We start from the raw sequence: 25,427 nt of genomic DNA, 5'->3' as shown, positions 1-25,427 counted from the left end.
CCCTGAGACATCCTTAATTACCCTAGGGTCATGTTTTGTTCATTATTTTCTTCAGAATAAAACTGCCTTTCAGACGGTACGACTCATGTGTCTCTATTATGTATCTAAGTCGGGAAAATCCCGAAGAAAGGGATTTTTGATCTAAATATCCCTTTTTTCCAACTTTTTGCCTCTCTGGACCCCCCTGTTTTAACGCAAAGATCTGAAAAAATCTGATAAATACTACTAGGTGGACTGAATGTTTATGTACAATTTCAATCTTCTAGGTGCAAAAGTAAGCCCGCCAAAAATATATATATAACGACAATGCCCCATATTCCCGTATACAGAAGGATATTTTGTAAAAATTCCCTGAGACATCCCTAATTACCCTATGATCATGGTTTGCACATCATTCTCTTCAGAATAGAACTGCCTTTCAGGCGGTACGACTCACATGTCTCCATCATGTATCTAAGGCGGGAAAATCCCGAAGAAAGGGATTTTTGGTAAAAATCTGGTAACGCAGAAATCTGATAAAACATCTGGTAAATACTACTTGGTGGACTGAATGTTTGTGCAAAATTTCAATCTCCTACGTGCAAAAATAAGCCCGCCAAAAAATAATGAACATAGGCTAAATAAAAGAAAATATATATTTTAAAATTATGACGTCATCACCTCCTATGTCTCGACGCAGGAAGGTGTGAAACCATACGTAAGGTCTTCTACAATGCCTCTGGACTTGAAAAACAAAAAAAAGAAAAACCGGCCGAAAAAGCTCAAATAGGAGAGTTATAACGCAATGTACCATGAAACACCCGTACGGTACAAATTGTACCATGAGTACCGCAAAGGACTATGGCGATAAATGTTGAAACTTGTAATAGTTAAATTGAACAACTTCTGGTGTGAATAGAGGTTAAGGGAGAAAGTAGAACCTATTCTTAGTACGCTTAGTCGATCGCGAAAAACCACAACACGATTTCTCTTTGCTTTTCCTTTATAAAAATCAGTATTGAAAGCAATATACTAATAAATTCAGCCACTTTTGGTTTCGATAGTATTTTGGGTTACACACACACACACACACACACACACACATATATATATATATATATATATATATATATATATATATACCTCTTCAGACGCTGTATCTATTCAATTGAAAAAATCGGAAAAAATCTTGTGGCTATCTATTACTATTTTTTCTATATATCAACTAATGTTGAAACCGAAAATGGTTAATTTGAACACCTTTTGATTTGAATAGAGGATTACTGGAAAAGATATACCTATTTTTTGGAAGCTGAATCGATTGCAAAAATCTACATCTCGATACCTCTTACTGTTTTTGATTTATGTAATTCATTATTAAAACCAAAAATGATAGTAAATATAAACAAATACTAGTTTTGATAGAATGTTGTGTGTAGTTATAATGTTGTCTTAAGCGCTAAATTGTTTGCATTAAATCGTTTCTCACTATCTATTTTCCTTTTCGTTCTATAGCGATAGAAGTTGAGACCAGAAATGGGTATTTGAACCACTTCGGGCTTAAAAAGAGGGTTAATGGAGGAGATGGGCTCTGAATCGACTGCAAGAAACGCTTCTCAATATCTGTTACTGTTTTCGCTCTGATACCTGTCGACAGACGGACGGACAAATCCTTTGTATAAGACTTCCGACACTTACGCATAGCTTAAGCTCGAAATGTAATAAGGGTCAACATTGAATATATTCTTGGGACATAAATTGGTTCTGGAAAACCGGCGTTCTCTATAATTACCGTTTGTGTTCTGTGGTGATCAACAATGTAACAGAAAGCGATAGATCTCTACCACTTCTGGATTAAATAAAAGTCAAATTGATTAAATGAATCTATTCGTGTTGCAAAACTGCGCTTCTCGCTATTTCTTACCACTCTTGCTCTGATGCCAGCTGACAGAGGAACGGATGGATAGACAGACAGATGAACATAGCCGTTCTATAAGACTTTCTATACGTATGCATAGTATACTGTAGTTTGGAAGTCCTAACAAATGAAATGAATTCACTTTGTTTTACGAAAATTATCTGTTTATCGGCAGTTTTTGTTTTCCATTTTTCCGAGAAATTTTTCGTTTTTCTTTTTGGCAAAATTTTTCGTTTTTGGTTTTTTTTTGTTTCTCAAAAAAATTTTGGTTTTGAAAAAATGTGGTCATTCCTAATGTGTAACCGTTAGGGGAAAATACATATCCGTAGATACAACCTATTATTTAACAATGTATTTTATTTTACATTGTGCCATATTACTACAGTATATAAATATTATTTTTCATTAGAGCAAAAACTATCGAATATTATTGACGACAAACAACAAACACTTTAACGCCATGAACGTTTGCTTTTCCCATCACTTCTTTCGAAAAATACACATTTGATTTTCTTTTAAAATTCTTTATCTCAAGCTCAAGCATCTCATTTTGTTAAAAACATTGTAATATATCGATTCATTTATCATTCTGTGGCTTGCAATTGGCGGTATGTTAAGAATCGAAACTTTACACTAGAAAGAAAGAAAAATGTGTTTTACTTTGTACAATTTTGAAAGACATAGAACCTAATTCAATTCTTCGTAATTCCGCTTACATGAGACATTTGAGGCACCTAGTATCAAGAGCGGCCAAATCTATTTTTAAAAGATCGAAATTGAGTAATATATCGGGTGTTATATATTTGATCTAAAGGAACTCCATGGAAACAGAATTTTGTTTAAAAGCTTAATATTTCACACTAAAAAACTAGTTCAAATATGGGATTTTGTACGCGTGCATATGGAGCTTCACTGCACGTTTTGCGAGATTACTCGAAACTAAGCGAAATGAATGTGGCGGATTTTGATACTAGGCACCTCATTTGGCCAGGTAATAAAACAAGTGGCGATATACTACCTACCCCTATTTTAACATACGACATATTGAAAGATACAAAACGATACGTTTCATCTTTGGGTAATAAACAAAAGTTTTAAGAGTTAATTATAATTTGAAGCATATCTCATTAACCACACCGTGCACTCTCGTCTTGCTAGTACCACAATGAAGAACTTGTTGAGGGTATGCTTCAGTAATTTACTTGAAGGAAGCATGGTTATTATTCAGCATCAGCCTTTGAGTTCACAAAATAATCCTTTCTCTCGGTTTCCCAGTAACCTATGTGACACTCCATGTCATATTCCTTACCTCAATGGGATCTATAGATTGTTATGTATCATCTTTGGATATTTTTTCCGTCAATAATGTTGTTGAAGTCTTACACTGTTAAGTTGGGAATCATTGATCAACAACTTAAGAAGTTGACGTATACGAGCCTATTCAATCTGTTTCGGTTATTGTTTGCTGAATGCTAAAGATAATACATTCGTAGTCCCTATGCTTTTCAATTCCAAATGATGTTTTCTCTTTTACTTGAGATAATGTGCATCAAAGTGAGTCTACCAGTATAAATACTTACATACATGTATAAAGCTTTGAAGCCATTTCTCGAGCCTAGTGCAGCACCATTCAACAAGCGATTTATCGAATCCCACTCAGTTGATCGAGCAGAAAGATTGACATCCATGGAATAGACGGAGAGAGAGTTAAAGGCGTCAAAGAAAATCGATTTCAAAAGTCACATCTGTCTCTCTCTCTCTCTTTCTTTCTTTCTTTCCTTCTATGTCTGTTCAAACATTTTAATTAACTTTCCTAATGTCTTTCCTTCAGTGTTTCCTTTTTTAATTTATTTCATTTCCTCTTCTCAATCTTCTATCCTTCAATGATTTCTAGAAGTACTTTTGTATGTTGCCGATAGTAGTTTCTATGTAAATACTCTTATATATATATATATATATATATATATATATATATATATATATATATAACTACGACAGGACTACTATATATATATATAGAATAAGTTTACATTCATTGCGGATGAGTATGCCTATGTGTAGTATTTTAAATAATAGATTCAACTGGATGACATTACGATTTATCTTATGTCATGTGCCAAACGTTGAATCAAACATACTATATAAATTTAGATGAAAGTTTTGACCTATTAATATGAAGAGATAAATTATAGAATATAAATTTATTCCGTATCTTGAATTTAATATCCTGAAAACATGTAGTGCAGGAAAACGATTATAAAAGTCCCAATTCCTTAGATCGAAATATTAGAATATGTATTTATAGCAAGACAGACAATTGTTTACCATTTAAAAAAATAAGACAAAAATAATTGTGACTACTAGCTACTAGTATCAATTATCTCAATGTTTACTCTGCAGTAATCGAAATGAAGTTATATAGAAGAAATGCAGATAAAAATTACATAAGAATATACAAAATTTGCATTTTGGAGAATGGTTTGATATTTAAAATCAATAAAAAATGAACGTAAATTGGAAATTCTACATTAATTGCGCATTTCTTTATAATTTCTAGAAATGACTTCCTAAAACCAACGCTTTTATAATTATCCCTTTTATCTATTAATAATGAAATAGAATTAGTACTAATTAATACTGAATTTTAGGGAAAATAATTTTTTATATATAAAATAGTAAATGATGCAAATAACATTAAACATTTTACATAATATTGAATTTTGTAAATTGACTTATAAAGAGTTACATATATCAGTTCTTCTTATTCTCCTTCTTTTTGTTTGCCTTTTCCCATTTATGCGCGGTTGACATTTTTGATGTTCCGCTTCCATATTTCTTGGTCCCAAATATTATTAATATTAATTAATTGGTCCCTCTATTAACTCTTTCCTTCCAACTCTACTTACACAACCTATCCATCTTCCATTTGATCCATCTTTCGTTTGCTCTTTTGTCTTCTACTTTCTTCTTCTTCACTCTTTTACCACATAATCATAATTTTTCCCATGACATAATCATACCACTGCAATCTTCTCTCTTGTACTTTCTTCGATATCTCAGTTACTTTAATGCTGCTTCTTATGCTTTCATTTCTGATCTTTTCTAACCTAGCAACACACTTCCATCTGAGTATTTTCATTTTGACTACGTTCAGTTTTATATTTTGTGTTTTCTTGATTCTGCAGGTTTCTGCTACGTGCGCCATTGCGAGTCTCACTCGGGTCATGTAGGATCTTCCTGTTACCTTGACACTTATCCTGTTATCACGAAGAATACCTTAAATATTCTTCTAATTCATCAATTCCACCAGTTCTGTGCTCTATTTCCGCATATAAATTCCCGTCCTTATTGAAAGTGGCAGTAGATGTTTAAATGTATTTACGTATTTTCCTTCTTTAGACTCTGTCCTTCCGTGTGCACGGTTTTCTTTCCTTCTCCTTCGAAGTTCATATATTCGTTCAATATACTTCTTGCTGATTTTAATCCTCTATTCTACAAAGCTCTTCTCCACTTTTATAATTTCTGTTCTAACTTTTCTCTGTTGGTATTACATAAAACAATTTGATCTGCAAACAGCGCAAACCAAGGTGGTGCGTCGTAGGAATCTTCAGATAGGATATCCATAACTAGTTTCAATTGATGAGCTCAAGGAAGGTCCTTGATATAATCCGAATCTGACAAGTATACAATCCATGTAGCCTACAATGCTCTTGATTTTTGTCTTAGCTTCTTTATAAATATCTTGGACGAAACGAGTATAATTTTCTGGTATACATCAATTTCTCATGCGTCTCTAGATCTGATGCAGTGCTCTGTCATAAACTTTCGCCAGGCCATTAAACACTATATATAGTTCTTTCTTCTTTTCTTGGTATTTTATCCTTATTTTTCAATTTGCAAAAATTGCATATCTTGTTCCTTGACCGGCACTAATCCGAATTGTTCATCTCCCATTGATATGTCCTCGTGAAACCATTCTAAACGACTCTTTCCTAAATTTTCATTGGACGTCAGCGTAATTCCTTTGTAATTATTGCAATCCTGAATATCACTCTTTTCCTTTAAAATTTTTATTGTTATACTATTACTCTATTCTTCGGGTATTCTTTCCTCGACAAATACCTCATGCATTTACTTTAACAATAGATCTATCGCCTCTTTCACTGAGACATTTCCATACTTCCAGCTAGTTCATCAAGGCCGGTTGCATTGTCATTTTTCATTTTGGAGAGCGTTAATATAATTTCTTTTCTTACGTGAAAGAATTACAGATATCGATAAATAATTATAATAGGATCGGTTAAATAAAGATACCTATAATAAATAAAGTGTTATAATAGGAGGTGGTGCCTTGGTAACACAGGATGTATCAATAAAGTATCAGTGTAAAAAATATGGTCAGAAAATAGTTTAAGTTATTGCCAAAATAATATATATTTGCAAATAGACAAGGAATATGGCAATAGAATTGATAAGAGAATAAGGTAAACATTTTACTTTATGACCTTTGTAATATTATAAGAAATAAAGCAATCTTAATTGAATTTTCTGTAGGCCAGCAGATCAATATAAAGTGTTACATATGCTTGATATGCCAATATAGCAGTATTGCAGTTCCGAATTAATGATCAAGGTTTAGACAGTTAATTCACTTTATGAATAAAACTTTCATTATCTCTTATATCATCTATAACGTCTATAGACCATTTGAAATTTTAAGAATTACATGAAAAATTTATTATTATTATTATTATTATTATTATTATTATTATTATTATTATTATTATTATTATTATTATTATTATTAGACAAATATTAGCTTTAGATAATACAATTACAATTTCTCGACTTATGGATAAACCATTAACATATGTCCCCTTCAGCAGTCTACTTTAAGAGGCTTTGAATTGTATACCATACTATGATGGGTCACTAAATTACTAACTAGTTTGGAAAGATCTTTATAAACATTAACATTATAAAATCCACAATACGTTAACAAAGTATTACAGTAACCTCATTACAGTATCATGAGGAACATCTACAACCTCATTATAATGCTTTTATAAGTGGTTGTGTTCTAGTGTCCTCTATAAAATCATTATTTTAAGTATAATATATGAATAAAATGTTTTATACCAATTAGATCAATAAGTAAATACTATAGTCCATTATTTTAGTACTATTAACCTTGAGTAGCTTCATTGAATCAATAAACTGGTAGTAATTTCGACACATATAGGGTGACCTCAAGAAAACCTCTCAAATGCTAAATGCTAATAAAACAAAAGGAATATTGCAGATATAAAGCTCTTTATTAAAAAACATAAAAAAAATTGTATTGCAAACAGTTTGCAAGTACTTTGTTCTGATATGTTATATTCATAGATTCTTTCTAGAAAGCCCAACAGCTGCAGCATGTTTCCAGACAGAACGTTTTGGAGATGCAAAACAGGCTGTCTTATAGTCTCAATATTCTCAGGTATGAGCACTTTGTTCGGCCAGATGCTTTTTCAACTCTGAGTCCGTTGTTCGGGAATTCTCGATCGTCAACCTAGTTTTCCGACCAGGAACATTATCATTAAATATAATAGAACTTTAAGCGAAAAGCTCTTTGGATTGTAATCACAGAACTGCTGATTTTGAATAACAGTTCGACTGCATACGCGAGATGAGCTCTTGTCCCAAACATAATGACGACTGTAACCGGCAAGAGAGTGGTGAGTGAAAACGATTATATACACTGCTCTCGCCCTTCTACTGACAGAGCTATAGCCGGTGAAAACGTAGAGGTTTTATTGGATTTCTCTGTATTACAGTATTCTCGATATATTAATAGCTAATTTTTGATCCATTAATCAGCACTATTGATATATTTACGAAGTGTTACAGTTTTATTTTATTGCAGCATATCATTAGAGCAATTCGATACATTAATCAAGTATCAAAGCAAAGAGACCAAGCACCAAAAAATGTTTATATTTTAAATGATGTTCTGATTGAATTTAAACCAGACAAGTGCTTGAGTCTATACATTCTATATATTAATCACATTCTATGTTCATTCTTAATTGGGGCACTGTCCGCATGTTTACAACTAGTATATGTGCCATAATTTTCCATGTAAAGTGGGTTCTTGTTGCCATAGTATGACGCATCCTTATATTTCAGATTGAGGAGATCTCTTGATTTAGAAGTTAGTTGCGAATATATCAAATAAACAGTTGCGGATAGAAAAAGACAAAGGGGTGGTCCTCCAGCATGGGGTTTTAGTGTGAGACTAACAACCTTATCCTGTAAAAAAATACACTCTTTCAGTAACATTCACAGAACCCTCTGACCAGGGCTGACAACTTGGCACGACCTCAGTAAAGTAAAATGGAGATGAGATTTTGATCTCGCAGAAATAGGAATACAAAGTAGAAACTGGATCCAGGTGGCTGTGGACAGAAACAAATGGAGAGCTCTCCTGAATGCGGCATTGAACCTGTGGGATCCGTAGGTCATACATTCAGTTAGCTATGTCACATAATTTTGAGTTTATATTTAGCACATTCAATTATTATTTACTTGTACAGATTACAAAATTTTATTTCAAAACCAAACTTACAAACATATTGATAATGAATAACTAAATAGTAAAAAACTAATCCTTGCCCGTTCCATCTAAGTACTGGTGATTGTTATTCTAGTATAACTATTTTTAAATGATGTTTTAAAATCATCTAATACATTATTGTGTTCATTTTTTTTTATAATTTAAACACTTTCAATATATTTAAATTTTTCTATAAATGTTTGAGGAAGCTTTATTTAGGAAGATTGAAATAATTATATATCTCCAACGAAAAAAGAGATAAAACTCCAAAATCTCTATTGTCAAGGAATCTAAATCCAAATATAATAAAACATTATCTTACGAAATGTTTTCGAAGCTTATTATTTTTAATAATATACATTTAGAAATAGAGGGGAATAAATTAAAGCTTTGTTCAATATTAGCGCACTATGCAGATAATCTGCAATGTTATGCAACCAACGTAACTCCCAATCAATTTGGGTTGCATACGAACTGCATAAAATAAATAAAAATGAAATCTAAGTTTTACGTCCCACGTTATGCCGGGTAGGCTAAAGGAGACGGTGATGATGAGAGATGAATGAAATGGTGGAATGAAGAAGGTGGAAGGAAACGGGAGAACCCCGATAAAAATCACGAACATGGTGTTTGTCCACCACAAAGTCCACACGCCGCGAGCTGGGATCCAACCTGGGACTCCAAGCAATGGAGGTGAACGCTCTACCACTGAGCATAGCACCCCCAAAATAAATGAATGTATACAGTTTATATCAATAAAAAATATATAATTTCAATGTTTGCGCACGGAGAATCGAACCCGGGGCCCATGTATCAAAGGCGCATGGACTAGCAAAAACAGCAATGAGACCTGATTCAGAAAGGTGTTAAGAAAACTGGAATCTATCAAGCTGTAGTGAAGGATGAAAAGAATTAAGAGCAGCACATATAAAAATATTTAGGTAATTTCATTGATATTGTTGCTTACTTCAATCAATATTTTCTAATGGAAGCCACTTCGGTGAGGTTACATTTTTATATCTTTGAATATATATATATATATATATATATATATATATATATATATATATATATATATATATATATATATATATATATATATATATATATAATTTTATTCGGAGATGCCACAAAAATGTAACCGACTCTCACTGCTGATCTAGTGACTAGCACGGATCACTTTGGTGCATGGGGTCTCGAGTTCGATTCTCGGTGGGAAGCATCGAAATTTGACCGCATTATTGTGGTTCGGATTCCACCATAAACTGTAGATCTACATCTCATGTAGCTTCAGTCCTGAAAAGGAAGCTAAACTCCAAGCCAACCAAATCTTTCGAATCACGGGCGAATCGAACTGGCTACTGTATATTTACCCTACTGTTTTAATAGTTCCGTCTAAATGTAATAGGTGTACAAGCGAGAGTATATCTTCGGGTAGAACTTTCACACAAAACGAAGGATAAAAATCCACGTTTGGTATTTCTTGTCATTGGATTAAAACTATCAATCAATTCATATTTTCCACATTTAAAAAAAAATCAGGGAAGATTCATTTCGTCAGTGTATTCAAGGATATTACATGTGGAATGTTCCGAAGTGAATTACTGATTGACCGTAGTCACGATTACTAGAAATGGGCTACACTATAGCTCAATCATACTTACTTATGAAATAGATTTTAGACAACTTTATAACTGCAGACAGAGTATTATATTTATAGATTATCAAATATATTTAAGGCAATTTCATGCACTAGAGAAAGAGTTTAACATTTTGAGTTTGTCATTATTAGATGTAGCATCTGAGGTATGCTTATAAAAAAGCCCATCTATTTGAGTTGCTATTTAATAGAAAACATCTTTAAGGCAAAGTGGTTTCTATATTTCACATGGAAGGGAATTGAGTAGATACTTTTATTCTTCTAATCTAATATACACTAATCTAACATTACTAATATTAAAGTAGTGTTCGTTCAAACCATTGATTGTAATATTTATTTTGATTTTACTGAAACTCCAATGCAAAGATTTTATTTTTATGTTTCATCAATTGATTAGATATTTATGGAGACGTTGTAAACACGGATCTCTATCGTAACTATTTTGAATGGAACATTAATCTATATCGTGTCCTAACTCCGTAATCGGGAAGTTACTTGATCGAATCCTAGTTCCGACCAACCGAAATTAGATCTTCCTTTTTTTCTCAGTTCCACAGGCCAGATACAGTATAAAAATGATACCTTACTTTAAGGCAAGAAATTTTAGTTTTGGAACCTATGAAGGTGAAGTTGGAAACTAAACGTTAGAAAATTATCAAAAATTATATATATATTAAAATACTTTAATATCTAAGTTTTTGATACCTACTGTACATTTACTCATAAAATATTTCCTCTAATAAAAGTGAAATGACATTAATTATACTGGGATAACCAAATCATCATATCCGTTCTTGTCAGAGGCCTGATATGATATTGTGTCGTAATCCGAACCAACAAAGAGCATTAACATCTTTGCATGTAGAAGAGCGAGAGGGTTTTCTATTTCTGCTCTCGGTCCATAATGCCATACAGTCGGTCTGAGTTACCATCATTCCTCATTGTAGAAACGGAGTCTCAAAACATAAATGTGATATGAAAGGGTTTAGTACCTCTTCGCCTCTTTACAGCAATAAAAACCTTCTGGCACAATGCCAACAAAATCATACACACACATTCACTCTGCCGACGGAAGAGATTTTTGTAATAGTTAAGCCGTATGTTGGGGAAAAAGTGGAATTTCTTTTCGTTACCTTACAAAAACATGGAACTCAGTTCCTTTTCCCTTTCAACTACCTACAGCGAATATCTTGGTTTTCCATTCTTACCTACCTGTGGTAACAAAATATACATAATAAACCTCAAAACATGTTGCATGATATCTGCTGTTAAGGAACTTAAGCAATGCCTTGAAGAGAACTTTAACCGAAACTTGCCAGTTTTTAACTACTGATATATTTTATTCATAACATTACAAGAATGAACTATATAATCACCACAAATATATTAGATTATAATTTAACTAATATATTACAACTACGTGGTATGTAGTCACTGTTAGGAGTACACATGTCTCCCTTAGAAGAGGACAAACAACAGATATAGTTTTCTTGAATTCAGTTGAGTTGATTTTGAGTTTAATGTCCCTTTCAGCAGGGAGGCTATATGAGACGTGAATCTACTGATTAACGTGGAATCAGAACCAAATGAGCTCCCGAATTACATACAGTACATAAATAAACCAATAATCAGTTACGATAAATTAAAAATTTATCCATTACTATTACCAGCGAGTAGTATACTTTTAATTACATAAAAATTCTTTTCAAGTAACCTAACTGACTAACTCTATGGCCTTTATATATTTTAAACTTCAAATTCCTTTGTCAAAATTTGCGATGACAAAATATTTTGATCTGAATAATAACGTGAATTCCTGTTTTTAGTGGGCATTTCTATTAAGTGTTTTCGAAAAGTACGTATGGCAATTTAACTCCAGCATGTTTCTGTTCAGCTTGATATTATCTGTTTATTCATATACTGTATTTTCCATCCTTGCACAATAACACAGTTAAAGAAAAAATAATGTTTAAAAAGTTAATCATCATCTTGGATTATATTTAATTACTTCTGAAATTTTAAACTGGAATATTTCGTATAACTATTACCAGGGGTGGATACAGTCAATCGCCGAGTGGGCCAACATGGTAAAGACGAAACTGAATATTTGTATGTGGATTAACGTGATAAAGACAAAACTGCATATTCCTCTGGGGTTACATGCTTAGGACCGATACGGCATACGATCGAAATAATAATAAAAAATATTATCTTGTAATAACGCAATATCAAGTAATAATCATTTTCTTGCAGAACACGCTGGAGTATCCCGTTTACTTGCAAGTTTACAGATGAGCAAAGCTCGGTCACTGTGTTTAAAACCAAAACTTCTAAACAATCCCAAACAACAAAATTGTTTCTGCATAGTCCTGCATAGGAAAGTCCAATAGCAAGTGTAATCAAAATCGGATAATTTTTACAAGACTGATCGTGGAATAGACCGACTGAAAGACACAGAAATACCAATTGATTCGATAGTAGAAGCCTTGTTAATGCTCACTTTATTAATATGTAGCATTTATGGGGCAAAGGACAATTCTCCTCGAATTTTCTCTTGTGACTGTGTATAGGTGGATATAGCATGTTAATTTTGAAAGTCCGAAATTTTTGGTGGGGGAAGAGCTCGAGAGAGTCAAACTTGTAAATCTTTCAAGTTTAACGTCCCACTTTTCTGCCGGTTAGGCTAAAGGAGACGGTGATAATAAGAAATGAGTGAAATGGTGGAATGAAGAAAGTAAGAGGAAACGGGAGAACCCCGAGAAAACCCACGAGCACGGTGTTTGTCCACCACAAAGTTCACATGTCGCAAGCTGGGATCAAACCAGGGACCCCAAGCACAGGAGGTGAACCATCTACCACAGCCGCCGCGCCCCGGGTCAAACTTATAGTTCATCACAACTTGTATAAACTTGGGGGCGTAGGTCTTCCAAAGCCTGCCCTTACTTCCGCCAATAAATGTTGACCAGTCAACCTGGAACTTTACTATTATATCTTCAGCAACCAATAAAGGTGTTTCCACCCAAAGTTCTTTCCTTCAAACAGTTTGAAAGCTTACCGCCCAACCATGATAATTGCTCCACCTTTTAAGATGTAAAATATTTAAAAGCCAGACACGTTAAAGATAGGTTACTACTATAAAATTCGAGTGTATATAGAGAATAAAATGTGATCGGGAAAGATTTTTTATGGAGCAAACTTAGCTAACCGTTCAAAAAAGGGTGAAAATTTATAGTAGAGTGTATAAATAGGGTTACATAGGGAAGTTAGCTATGACAGAACATTATATCAGCCAAGAACGTGGGATTCTGTTTGATAAGACGGAAGTAGTAAACGGAACAGGAAAGATTAGAAATAATAATAACACGGAGAACAATTTAGATTGAAATAAACAAGAACATTAATAAAAAGACAGTAGATGTATTTCAAAGGCTTTGGTCTTCAATCATAAAGATTATGAGAGAAGAAGAAAGTGAAACACATACTCTAAAAGAAACGAGCATGAGAGTAATATTAGTATAACAATGGGAGATAAATATACAAGAAAAAGCTAATATAATTTAAATTTAACGCTGCTCTATTAAGTTAAAAAAATTTAATATAACTTTACAAAATTTAACCGAAACTTAGAACTGGATTCTAGCGTTTCCATTGATAATGTTTTAGATAATACCACTTATAGAATCGAAAATCTGTACGGCTCTATCTAAGTAACATTCTTGCAACCGTACGTAGGAATTTCTAATATTTGGTTTTGAATAAAGATTTCAGTTGGCCAAAGACGAGTTCTATATGTTTAATTTAATTCCATTGGTAGGTAAGAGCGCACGGCTTTTCAAATATATGTGGGTAGCCAAAATGTTTTGGACAAGACTGTACGTAGATGGAGCGGAGAATGAGTATTGTAGGTGAATTTTTCATAAAGAACAGTACTTAAAACTGTCTGGTCTTAGGTGTCTTTGGTGCACTACACGGAGAAAAGAAGCACACCTAAAATGATCATCCAGCTTCACCAGAATGTGGTAATATGTTCTATAATGATGTATTAAACATGTCGTACGTATGTTTCATATGTATTCAGGAAGTTGCAACAAAAGCATAATCTTGTAGCATCTAGAATACGTAGGGAACATATCCTATCAGTGACAAACTGTAAATATAATAGAACAGATGAGGAATACTGCATAATAATAATAATAATAATAATAATAATAATAATAATAATAATAATAATAATAATAATAATAATAATAATAATAATAATAATAATATAAAAGCATACATAAATATAGGAATGAATACAATAAATTATCTCTTGCATTCACTACCATTTATCATCTTTTACAATTATTCATATTCATGTTGTTAATATCTTATAATTCTTAAAATTTAAAATCAATTAGCACAGCTCCTGTTTTCTACAGAAAGAAATCTTTGCTTTAGTCGACCGGACGCAGAATGATCATCGTGTGCCATTTCGGTCCTATGCTGTTTCGGTCGTATGCCGTTTCGATCGTACTCAGTCCATGAATATTATATATAATCCACACAGACATAGAATCAACAGGAGTTTATAATTCATAGCAAAATAAGTTAAATAGACAATAAAAATATTGCTTTTTAGATGCAAGATTAAAAGTTAAATTACAGGACGAAACCGGTTTCTGCTCTGTAGTTTCGGCCCATGTCGTTTCGGTCCTACACTCTGGGGCCAACAGATAAAATCGAAAGTGCCTATTTTTATATGTGCCAACATGATAACGACGAAAGTTTCTATTTCTATAGGAACAACAGAATAAAGACGAAAATGCCTATTTCTATGTGGGCCAGCATGATAAAGACAAAAATGGCTATTTCTATAGGGCCAATGGGATAAAGACAAATGAGCCTATTTTTATGGGGTCAATAGAATAAAGACAAATGTGCCTATCTTTATGGAATCAAGAGAATAAAGACGAAAGTACTTATTTCTATGTGGGTTAACACGATAAAGACGGAAGTGTTTATTTCTATAGGGCCAACAAGATTAAGACAAAAATTCTTATTTCTAGATGGACCAATATGATAAATATGAAAGTGCCTATTTCTATAGGGTCAAGAAGATTAAGATAAAAGTGGTTATTTACATATGTGCCAACATGATAAAGACAAAGGTACCTATTTGTAGGTGGACCAACTCTGTAGCTAATTCATGTGAGCCAAAGTGTGCTATTACTGAGATTTCCACTGAGATTACTGAGAAATTTTAAAATGAAAGTTTCGTGAAACTGTTACTGTTAGAGGCTAAAGCAATTTCGGTGCTTATAGATTTTGTATTCTGGCTGAAACTTCCTATCGTAAACGTAGATAGGATCCTATATTAAAATTCTGTTCTACTAAAAGTATCAGGTTATAAATGTTACTTTAAATCATCCAGAGACATTTTACATTTATACATATCAATAAATGATTCTATACCTGAAGCACTACTTATCAGATAAAGAGATGAAGTAACACTTTCATTTCTAGGGTTTATGATATTTAATTGTGTAGAAGATTTTTATGATAATGTGATAATGTTTACAATTCATAATAATCTTTGCTTTTGCGGGAAAAATAGCCAAAAAAAGTCTCCGGAAGAAAAGGCTTATGTTCTAATGGTGAATAGAACCTAGTGAAGAAAATACACTGTGATAACCTCCTAGTAAGAAAATAACCTATCCTGGTACAATAATGCAAGTCCAAAGAACGTTTGGGAGACAAAAAGAAAGAGGAAATTCTAGGAAAGTATTAATTCTACCATTTTTGATTTGATTTGATTTTCAGTTTAGCGCCCCTTTCGCAGCGAGGCTATCTTGACGTGGACCTACTGCTTAATGGGGAACTGAACCACATGAGTTCTAATTAATACTATACGTATACGCTTTGATTGATTGTTAGTAAATCTGCAAATGAAAATATCCATACATTTTAACAGGTATTTTATATCGAGTTTTATAGTCGTGCAACAGCAACAAAGAATTAAGGTCTTTAAAAATATAATTAAGGTCCAAGATAACACGATTTGCATTCTTTTTCCTCTTTTCGTAGATCTCCTAAATATAAATGTAAATAAAGCATAAATTCATAACATTACATTTACAAGTTGGATTATTTCGATGAATTCTTTGTCAACGAATACAGTTCGGAGAGCTCATTTCTCAAGGAGAGCTTATCTATAGGCAGTGATAATATGGAGATAGTTTTCAATTATGTTACACAAAAGGTTCCCATGTGATTTTCATTAACGTTTATTGATTAAGATCTTTTGAATTCATGTAACACCATTGTATATTGCCACGCAATATAACAGATCTTTTCAATCACGAAAAAGATATTATAACATTTTTCGTACACAGTATTCTTTCTTTTCGGTATTCTTTACACTGTATGTTACACTTTATACTTTCTGATACACTGTACTATTATAATTGAGGGAAGGAATCTTTGCAGAACTCCGACGAAAAGTGCCAAAAGCACTGAAAAATATTTGAAACCACTGAATATTTTGATTCTGTTAGTCTATAGTAGGAAGAACGAAACGTTGTAGCTGAATACTGAAATAAAATTACATACTTCAAGAAAAATATAACTTTTCCATTTAGGCCCTATCCAAGGGGGAATCTAGGGAGACCGGATCCCTCTAAAATTTCCACGGTAGGCTTGCAAATGAACTATAACATGGTGATGAAATATAATATGGTTCGATCGGGCCCCCCTAACTTCTACTGCCCCCCTACATTTTTGGGCTGGCTACCGGCCTGTTCCTATTCATTTCAGAAGAGCCATAATGTACCCATGGTCTTTATAACTGACACCTTTTTAACAGTATTTTATTCAAGAAAAAGGTGGGGGAACCTAGGTGGCGCCTTTTCTGTGGACAATGGTGTTGGAATCCAAGAGATATCAAGAATTTTAAGATTGGACAGTCTAGGTAGTTTACTGATATCCCGCCCGGAGCGGGCAGAACAGCTCAGAACGTTCAAAGTGCCTTTGAAAGTACGGTTTAAACTAAAATTATGACTCCGTTGACATTATTTAATTATTATATCTTTTGACATCTGCAAGAAATAAATAATGAATTTCTACAAATCTTTATTTAGCTAGTAGAATATGGGAAAACAATGTGTTTATTTTTTTAAAAAGAAGTATGTAACAATCAATACTATTTAGGAGGCATTCGCTTACATACATTTAACGATGTTTTATGTTGTACGTATTATTTCTATTATGTTGTCTACCTAACTTTCTTCAAAAGTCAAAGCAATCTTTATCTTCCATTCTTTTACTTTTGATAACACATATTTTGTTTTCCAACTAGAAGATATCTTCGGTTTTTCTAAATACAAAAATGATTCGGAAGTTAAAAATTCACTGCTTGACTAAATAAATATGCAACAAGATATGATGGAAAGCTTAAGAACTTCTTGGAAGTTTCTCAAGAGATAACGAAAGTAGTAAATTCTAGGAATATTTTTTTAAATATAAAAATGTCAGGAAATATCTATCGTCTTCAGACATTGACTTTTAGAAACAGCTAGACAACTTCGTCCTAATATATTTTTCTCCCAAAAGGAGAAAAATAAGACAATTTAGAATTCAGTGTTTCTATACGCATCCAACTATATGAAAGCTTTTCAAAGGCGGATAAGCGACGCCAAGTCGAAAACGTATTTCATTTAATAAAAGCTGTGCAGTATATTCACAGTAATTTCCATTGTGAATTTTGAAAGATGCTTGATGAAAAATGTATATCGTTTCAATCAGTAAACTCCAGAGATGATAAATCAGTGCACTTATACTAGTATTTCAAATATCCTAACTGGTAGATACTAAAGAAAACATCTCATTATGAAGAAAACCCCTTATCATGAAAGATAACACGCTGTATCGAAAAGCCCTATTACACCACAAGGAAAAGTGCTCGGCATCAGGATTAACATAAAATTGTCAATTGTCAATTCTTTTCATTTCACGTGGTTTACAAATATTTTTTACTACTAACAAAAATATTTAATTACAGTGACTTTCAGATTAAATAATATGTAACGGACTTCCACCTCGAGAAGTATCAAGTAACTTGCCTTTGTGTATCGTAAACTGGAGACAAATAAGATGTATATATATATATATTCAGCTAGAAAGACAAAATTTAATAATTGCATGTTTCTCGAAAATCAACCTTATTACATGAATTTTAATCGTTCGAAATCATCGATGGCTTTTCGTACTGGCACATTGTATCCAAAATATAAACGATTGTCACAGAATATATACACTATCATCATACAAAAGCTAGGTAGAAAAATATTGATCGATGTTTAATTCGCCCTTACTACACTGAACGAGTTATATATTTTGTGATAAAGGTTTTAAATAACTTTAAAAAACTATGAACAATATTTGTCCAAAATATTACTTCTTTGTTGTTTGATGGCGTAAATAAAAATACTTTCAATTCGTTTGGTTACTTTGTTGTGTTTGTTTCGAGTTTAATGACATTTTGTATCACATGTTTCTAATCGCACAATATTCTAGTGGGATTAAACACGAAGCTTCCATACAGGAAAAGAAGAACATAATTATTGAACCATAACGAAGCTCCAGCTTATTAGGTTTATAATAGATTTTCATAGCAATTATCGCTTAGCCTGCATAAAATATGCATATGCTAAATTACTCCAATTACGATGAATGTTTAAATTCTTATTAAACTTCTAAACGATGCCTTCATTGTCCTGCAGCTGGTTACCAATGTTTAATACTTACGTTTATCAGAATTTCATTTCCATAAAGAGATGAGCTACACTTGATATATAGGGTGTTTAATAATCAAGTTCGCAATAAGAATACCCAAACCATATTCCTTTTTGATTCTATTGTATGGACCGTCGACCTATTGGTAACATATAGTAAATTTCTCTAACTCTTATTCTTTGCGAGAAGCCCTTATTCAAAATTTTATAAAATTTTCGATGCTTGTGAAATTGTACTGCATCAATGCTTCCATTACAACGAGCTTCTACTGGTCTTCAGTACATTTTATGTAAATCCAAATTGAACATGGAAAAAGGAAGTTAGCGATCCTTTCCTGCCCTAAACACCATGGAGTCAATCGCATCATAAAAGTATAATTTTGTACGAATCATATGATTTGACTATTTTCATTTCATTGAAAAAAGAAAGAATATTTACAAGGTATCTTGTTCTGTTGTTACACGAAATGTGGAATGAGACTATGGTCAATCGATTTGTGTTAGTGAACACGAAAATCCATAGGCAAGAAAAAACCCTCGATCGCAACCGTTCCGCACTTATGGGGGAAGGGGGGAATAAGGGCACTGGCAACACAACACGTTGTGGATAATGAGACTAAATATTGAGGGAGTTCGATGAAAATATGCATAGAAGCGCAGTTAAACATACACTACAATATGACTCTCCATTCTACAATACTCTGACATGTGAGGGCAGAGGCACGTAACGACAGAGAAGGAGGGCGGGTAATCGTGGAGTATAGCGTAGAGGAAAAGTTCCATAAAAGGTATGAACCGGACTTGAGTGAAATAGCATAGTAATATATCATGGACATGGTAAAGTACATAGTTGGAGAGTAGAACGGCAAGGGGGCAACGGTTCCCCACCTTCCTCAACAGATCTGTCAATGTATAGTGGTGTATTGGACTTTGAAGGGACGTATACTGCATACTGCAGGGGTGTGTATTGCATTTACACGGGAGTGCATATTGTTGTTTTACTTTTATGACATCATCATCATCATCATAAACATATGAAAATGAATGTCTACATGTATACAACAGTTTATACACATCGAATGTTACGAGGGGGTCTGGATCCTACGACAATCCCCTTCACAGCTGTCTTTCTTCCATTTCTGCTTCACGGTCTCGTCGACAGACTGTCTATAGTTTGTGATTGATTACTTGGCCATGTATTATTATTGTACCATCTCCATGACGCCTTGCTTCTCCGTCTTCCTCAATTACATGACCATTTTTACTTGAACATACCCACCCCTCCTCTGTCGTTATGTGCTACGCCTCTGCCTTCACTTGTTAGAGTATTGTCGAACATAATGTCACATTGTAGTATATGTTGTGCTCCTACGCATATTTTCATCGAACTCGCTCCATATTTCGTCTCATTATCCATAACTTGTTGTATTGCCAGTGCTCCTACTCCCCACATAAGTACGGAACGGTTTTCCCGTCTGTGGATTTTCTTGTTCACTAACACAAATCGATTGATCATAGTATCGTCCCACATATCGTGTGACACAAGAAAGAGTTCCCTTCTTAGTGTAAAGTGTTAAAATTAGCCTAAGTATATATTTAATATCTGTCTGGTATGATGACATAGTTAACCAATTATGTCCAAACACTGTAGTTGTTTACTTTAAGTTGTCGAAACTATTAATTTTAAATTTAATTTATAGCAGTAATACACCTTATGTTATTATTGATATTTTCCTATTAAAAACGTCTTTATCTCACTCTTCAAGACAATTAGACTTTTAAAATTAGTTAACAAGTACAGCAAAAAGGTACCACGTAAGTTTTACGGGACTGCAAACTGAAATTTTAATATATTTTCCTTATCTTTTGTAATATTTGTAATTGTCAAATGTCACACATTAACAGTGTAAATATTACAAACTTAAGCAAGTAGCCGAACATTATCACTAATTGCCAATGCTTTTATCCCATAAATTCCACTTACTTATATTTACTTCAGGCTTCTAACTGTTCACAGGCTATCAACTGTATGATGTAATTTCAAATCTGGACAAACAAGTTAAAGAAATAATGAAGTTGTGCCTTCGTTCTAGCCATCAGTACGAGTCATTTAAAACAGTGACTATAACATGTATATTATGAATTATGTACTTTAGTATTTTGGGGGATTCATACCTTTAAGTTAACTTAATATATTTTCATTATACACTGTACATTGTCTAACATTAACTCCACATGGATACTCCACATCCAAGATATATATATATATATATATATATATATATATATATATATATATATATATATATATATATATATAGATAGATAGATAGATAGATAGATAGATAGATAGATAGATAGATAGATAGATAGATAGATAATACACATCAAATTAAAATAATACTTGAACATTATGATCATCATTGGTGTTTGTTAATATGGATTTCTGAGCCCTTCCGATGGTCTAATCACTAACACATGGTCTCGGGTTTGATTTCTGTTGGGGTGTCAACCCTCTAATTTCACAATCACTCACTTTCATTAACAACAGTCTTCTTTAGCCTAAAAGGCATAAACTAAACTAAAATGTAGGACGTTAAACTAAAAAAAACATTTTTCAATGTTAAATATTACTTTAATTTCAACGTATTTGTCAGTAAGGCCGAGGGGGCTCAGTAATAGAGTACTCACCTTCTGTACGTAGAAATCGTTTTTTCATTTCATCATTCTGCTCATTAGTAGCATCATCGTCTCCCTTAGCTGTGGAGTATAATTATGGCACATCTAAAAAAAGTGTTTATCATATTACGCTCGCTAGAGATTTAATAATCATAAGGCGATACTAGATTTGCCAGTTGTTTATTGGAAATTTACTTAGAAACCTATATAATATACGTTATTAAATTTCAAAAGACGAGTTATACACGGATAAACTAGTTAAATCCTAGCTACGAGCTATCACTGTAGAACACTAGAATTAAATATGCATTTGTTTTTCATTTGTTTATTTTAAGCGTCATCCTTTCTTATTTCTTGGCTAAAATAATCTTACATCTTCTATATATTTTGTACAGTCTCCAGTGTAAATTTAGTTTGGCAATATTTTCAAAACTGTCAACTGAGTTTGTTACTTACTTCAACATAGTGAAAAATATTTTAAGTATATACTTAGGTACTTCAAATTTCACACTTCTTCTCGAGATAAAGCAACTCTATGTAAATTGGTTTATCATCTAAAAAGTTTAAAAACTAAAATTGTATAGGAATATATATATACATAGCTTATGAATATACGCATAAAGAATTCACTATTTGACAATATTTTAAAAGAGGCTGCAATGGCTCAATGGTAAAGCGTCCACCTCTGGCGTTTGGTATCCACGATTCGATCCTAGTTTCCGAAAGGTGCGGTTTGTTGAACTGAGAAACACTTGTATGTGAGTTTATTTTTGATTTCTTCCTTTTTGTCCCTTTCATCATTCCACCATTATGAATTATCTCATCAACACCATCACTTTAGCCTCTTTCAAAACGTGGAAGATTAAACTAGTAATAATAATAATACAATTCCATTACATAAAATGAAAATACAAATTCCATATATATTATACGACATTCGTAAATATACGAATATTGTATCTAAATTATATGTAATTGAATTTTATTTTAAATTACCATCAAATAGTGCATTCTCTTATGTACATGTACAGATATAAGCAAATATATATATTTAGAATGTACAGTTTTTTTTAAAAAAAACTTTACTTGCACTTCTCTTTAAATAGTTATTCTCACAATCATGCATAAGCAAATTTGATACTTTTGCTTTACATGAAAATCTTAAATGTGCAAGGAAGATTTATATTTGTTTGATTCAATTGAGCCTTTGACTAAGAAAAATTGTTTCCAAAAACATTGAGTGAAGAGCTTTATTTTAATCAATCTTTCAATAGGTTGTTTTTCAATTCTTACCATGTACAAAAACAATACAAACACTCAAAAACACACTCTTATGTGTGTTTCTCAACTTTCCTTATTTAGAATGATTGAACTGTGATAAAATGAAACTGTTTGGAATCCTTGTATCCTATATATATATATATATATATATATATATATATATATATATATATATATATACATGAATAAAGTTTGGGAAGTCAAAAACAGTGTTGTAAAATCAAAAGAAGTTATTTCTTAGTTAGATTTTGCTGTTCTTAATAATTTTACAACAACAAAATTTCTAGATTTGATACATCTAGAACATTTCTAGATTTGATATATCTAGAATGTAGTGGTGGATTTCAGTTTGAACAAGTATTCATCTAAAGCTGTACATGATTCGCTGAACAAAGTGTTCATATATATATCCCTTAAGGAACCCTTAGAGATTGTCAAAATATAAATATTCCCATTATTTATTCAAATTGAACAAATTGTTCCTTTATTATATAGGTACTTAATAAATATTTAAGAATGATGAAAATAAGAAGGAGAAGAAGAATAAAATATAAGCAGATATACAGAAGATCCCATATTGATTACATTTTAATGAAATATAACTCTGGAGGTTATAACACATTTTCAGATTTTTGACATTATGGGCTTACTGAACATCTAATTTGAGGTAATTCACAATCTTTCTGGCAGATTATTTCCTTCAGAAAACATTGTCTTATACGTTAGTCATCGTCATGTGTTCTTTCTTTCTTCTTTATATGTATCCTAAATTACATATATGTATTTATTGAAAATCCATATTGTCAGTCATATTAATACATAGAACGGAATCAAATGTTTTGACATCATGATACAGAGAACTTATTGTGAAAATTCATCAAGTATTACGTCATTAAGGTATTAATTAATGAAACTTGTTTGACATACAGTATTTTTTCTTTTATGACCTTATATTACCTCATTAATCATAAACTTACAGTACATGAGAAGAAGATAAAGGAACAACTAATAAAAACATAATAAGCAAGAGTCAATTTTTAAAAAGCTGTAAAGCAAAAACAAATCTACATGCAATAGATCAAAATGTTTTAACAGACTTACCTCATCATCAAAGTTATTTTCCACTTCAGACATGGTGTTCTGTTCTTGGTAACGCTTATAACCACGCACTCACAAAAATAAAAAAAAGAGCGAAACAATTTTTTGACTGACTTTCTTTTATTTCTATTATGTTCTTGGTTGTGGAGGGAAAATAATAAAACTGGGTTTGTAAGTCTCTTATTAGAAGGTTCTAAGCACTAAGCGTTTTTCCTAAACATAAAACACACGTAATGTTTTCTAAAACTTTGTTTATAACTCGGTCAAATAATTCAAGTAATGAAAGTTCTGCTATAAGAAAAAATCTGTAAATATTAATTATATTTGTCTTATCGTGGCATTTTAAAACACCAAAGCATGTAAGCTCATGTCACAGTAAGTCACGACACCAAGAGTACTAGTAATAGCAGTAGTAGTAGTAGTAGTAGTGATGGTTTGTGTAATGTTTTTCTCACTTTATTATTGTTGGCGGGGGCCCAGCATGGTCACCTCCACACGCGGCTCAAGCCGGGCCGATACAGAGGGACAACCGAGTTCCCCGGGCCTCGCTCCTCTCTCAGCAATCAATACAGACAAGCGCATCTGCGACATCTTACGGGGGCCACTGTCTGGCCCTTTCTCACGCGGCGAGGTCAAGGAAAATTTTTGTTCGGGAGCAGGTAGGGTCAGGAAGGCTTGACCTTTCCATCTGCCGATCACTTCGTAATAAGGCATGAGTTCAAAGATAATTATTTTATATTCCTCATAACAAGAATAATCGCGTAAAGCAAGCACATTATTTAGCTGAAGTGGATAATGCAAATTAGATAGTGCATTGACGTTTGCAAGCAAGCATAGTGCACATGTATAGGTTAACATTGGTATATCAAATATGCATAAAGTTCGATGAACAATTGATTACCCGAGCTGCAAAGTGCAAGATAGTGCATCCCATCAACATTTACGCTTTGTTAAAGCAGTTTAGGTTGAATAAGGTATTAAATCTAAAAGAAATCCGTAAAAGAAACTAGTATATTCTATAATTTTACAGTTAGTGGTTTTAATGCTTATTGGTTATAACTTTTATGTATGTATGTATGTATGTATGTATGTATGTATTTAAGTAGTGTCAAACACAGTAATGAGACAATTTTACACTGGAAACACTTAACAATGGGAAGAAACATCATCAAGGCTCATATTGAACAATACCATTCTTGCACATCAGGTATTATTGGAAAAAGTTGTGGACCAGTCTCGGGATTCGAATCCGGAATTTCTAAGTGGGAATCGTTTATTTACCCACCTCTGTCTTCTTTTCATCTTTTTTAAGTACTCACGCCTTCTCTTCAGAGATTTTAGATTATATAATCTAAAATCTTGACTGATTGATTGATCAACGCCCTGGCCAAACAGGTTAAGCTAGAAACTTGAAATTTAGACAGAACATAGAATTTGGATGTA

At 32.6% G+C, this 25,427-nt stretch overlaps 1 protein-coding gene across 1 annotated transcript in view; it reads right to left on the bottom strand.

Annotated features, from left to right (window-relative positions):
• Positions 1–24,486, bottom strand: part of Dpp10 (Dipeptidyl peptidase 10) — a 521,190-nt gene extending 496,704 nt beyond the window's left edge. Inside the window, exon 1 of the mRNA XM_081743917.1 lies at positions 23,988–24,486. Within this exon, the coding sequence (XP_081600043.1) occupies positions 23,988–24,020 (33 nt within the window). The 5' untranslated portion in view covers positions 24,021–24,486. The remainder of the gene's footprint in view (positions 1–23,987) is intronic.
• Positions 24,487–25,427: the final 941 nt, after the last annotated feature.

The sequence above is a fragment of the Thermobia domestica genome, chromosome 2 (assembly GCF_964235325.1).
Source record: "Thermobia domestica chromosome 2, izTheDome1.hap1.1, whole genome shotgun sequence".
Taxonomy (NCBI): Eukaryota; Metazoa; Arthropoda; class Insecta; order Zygentoma; family Lepismatidae; genus Thermobia; species Thermobia domestica.
This window is presented reverse-complemented; position numbering and strand designations above follow the sequence as displayed.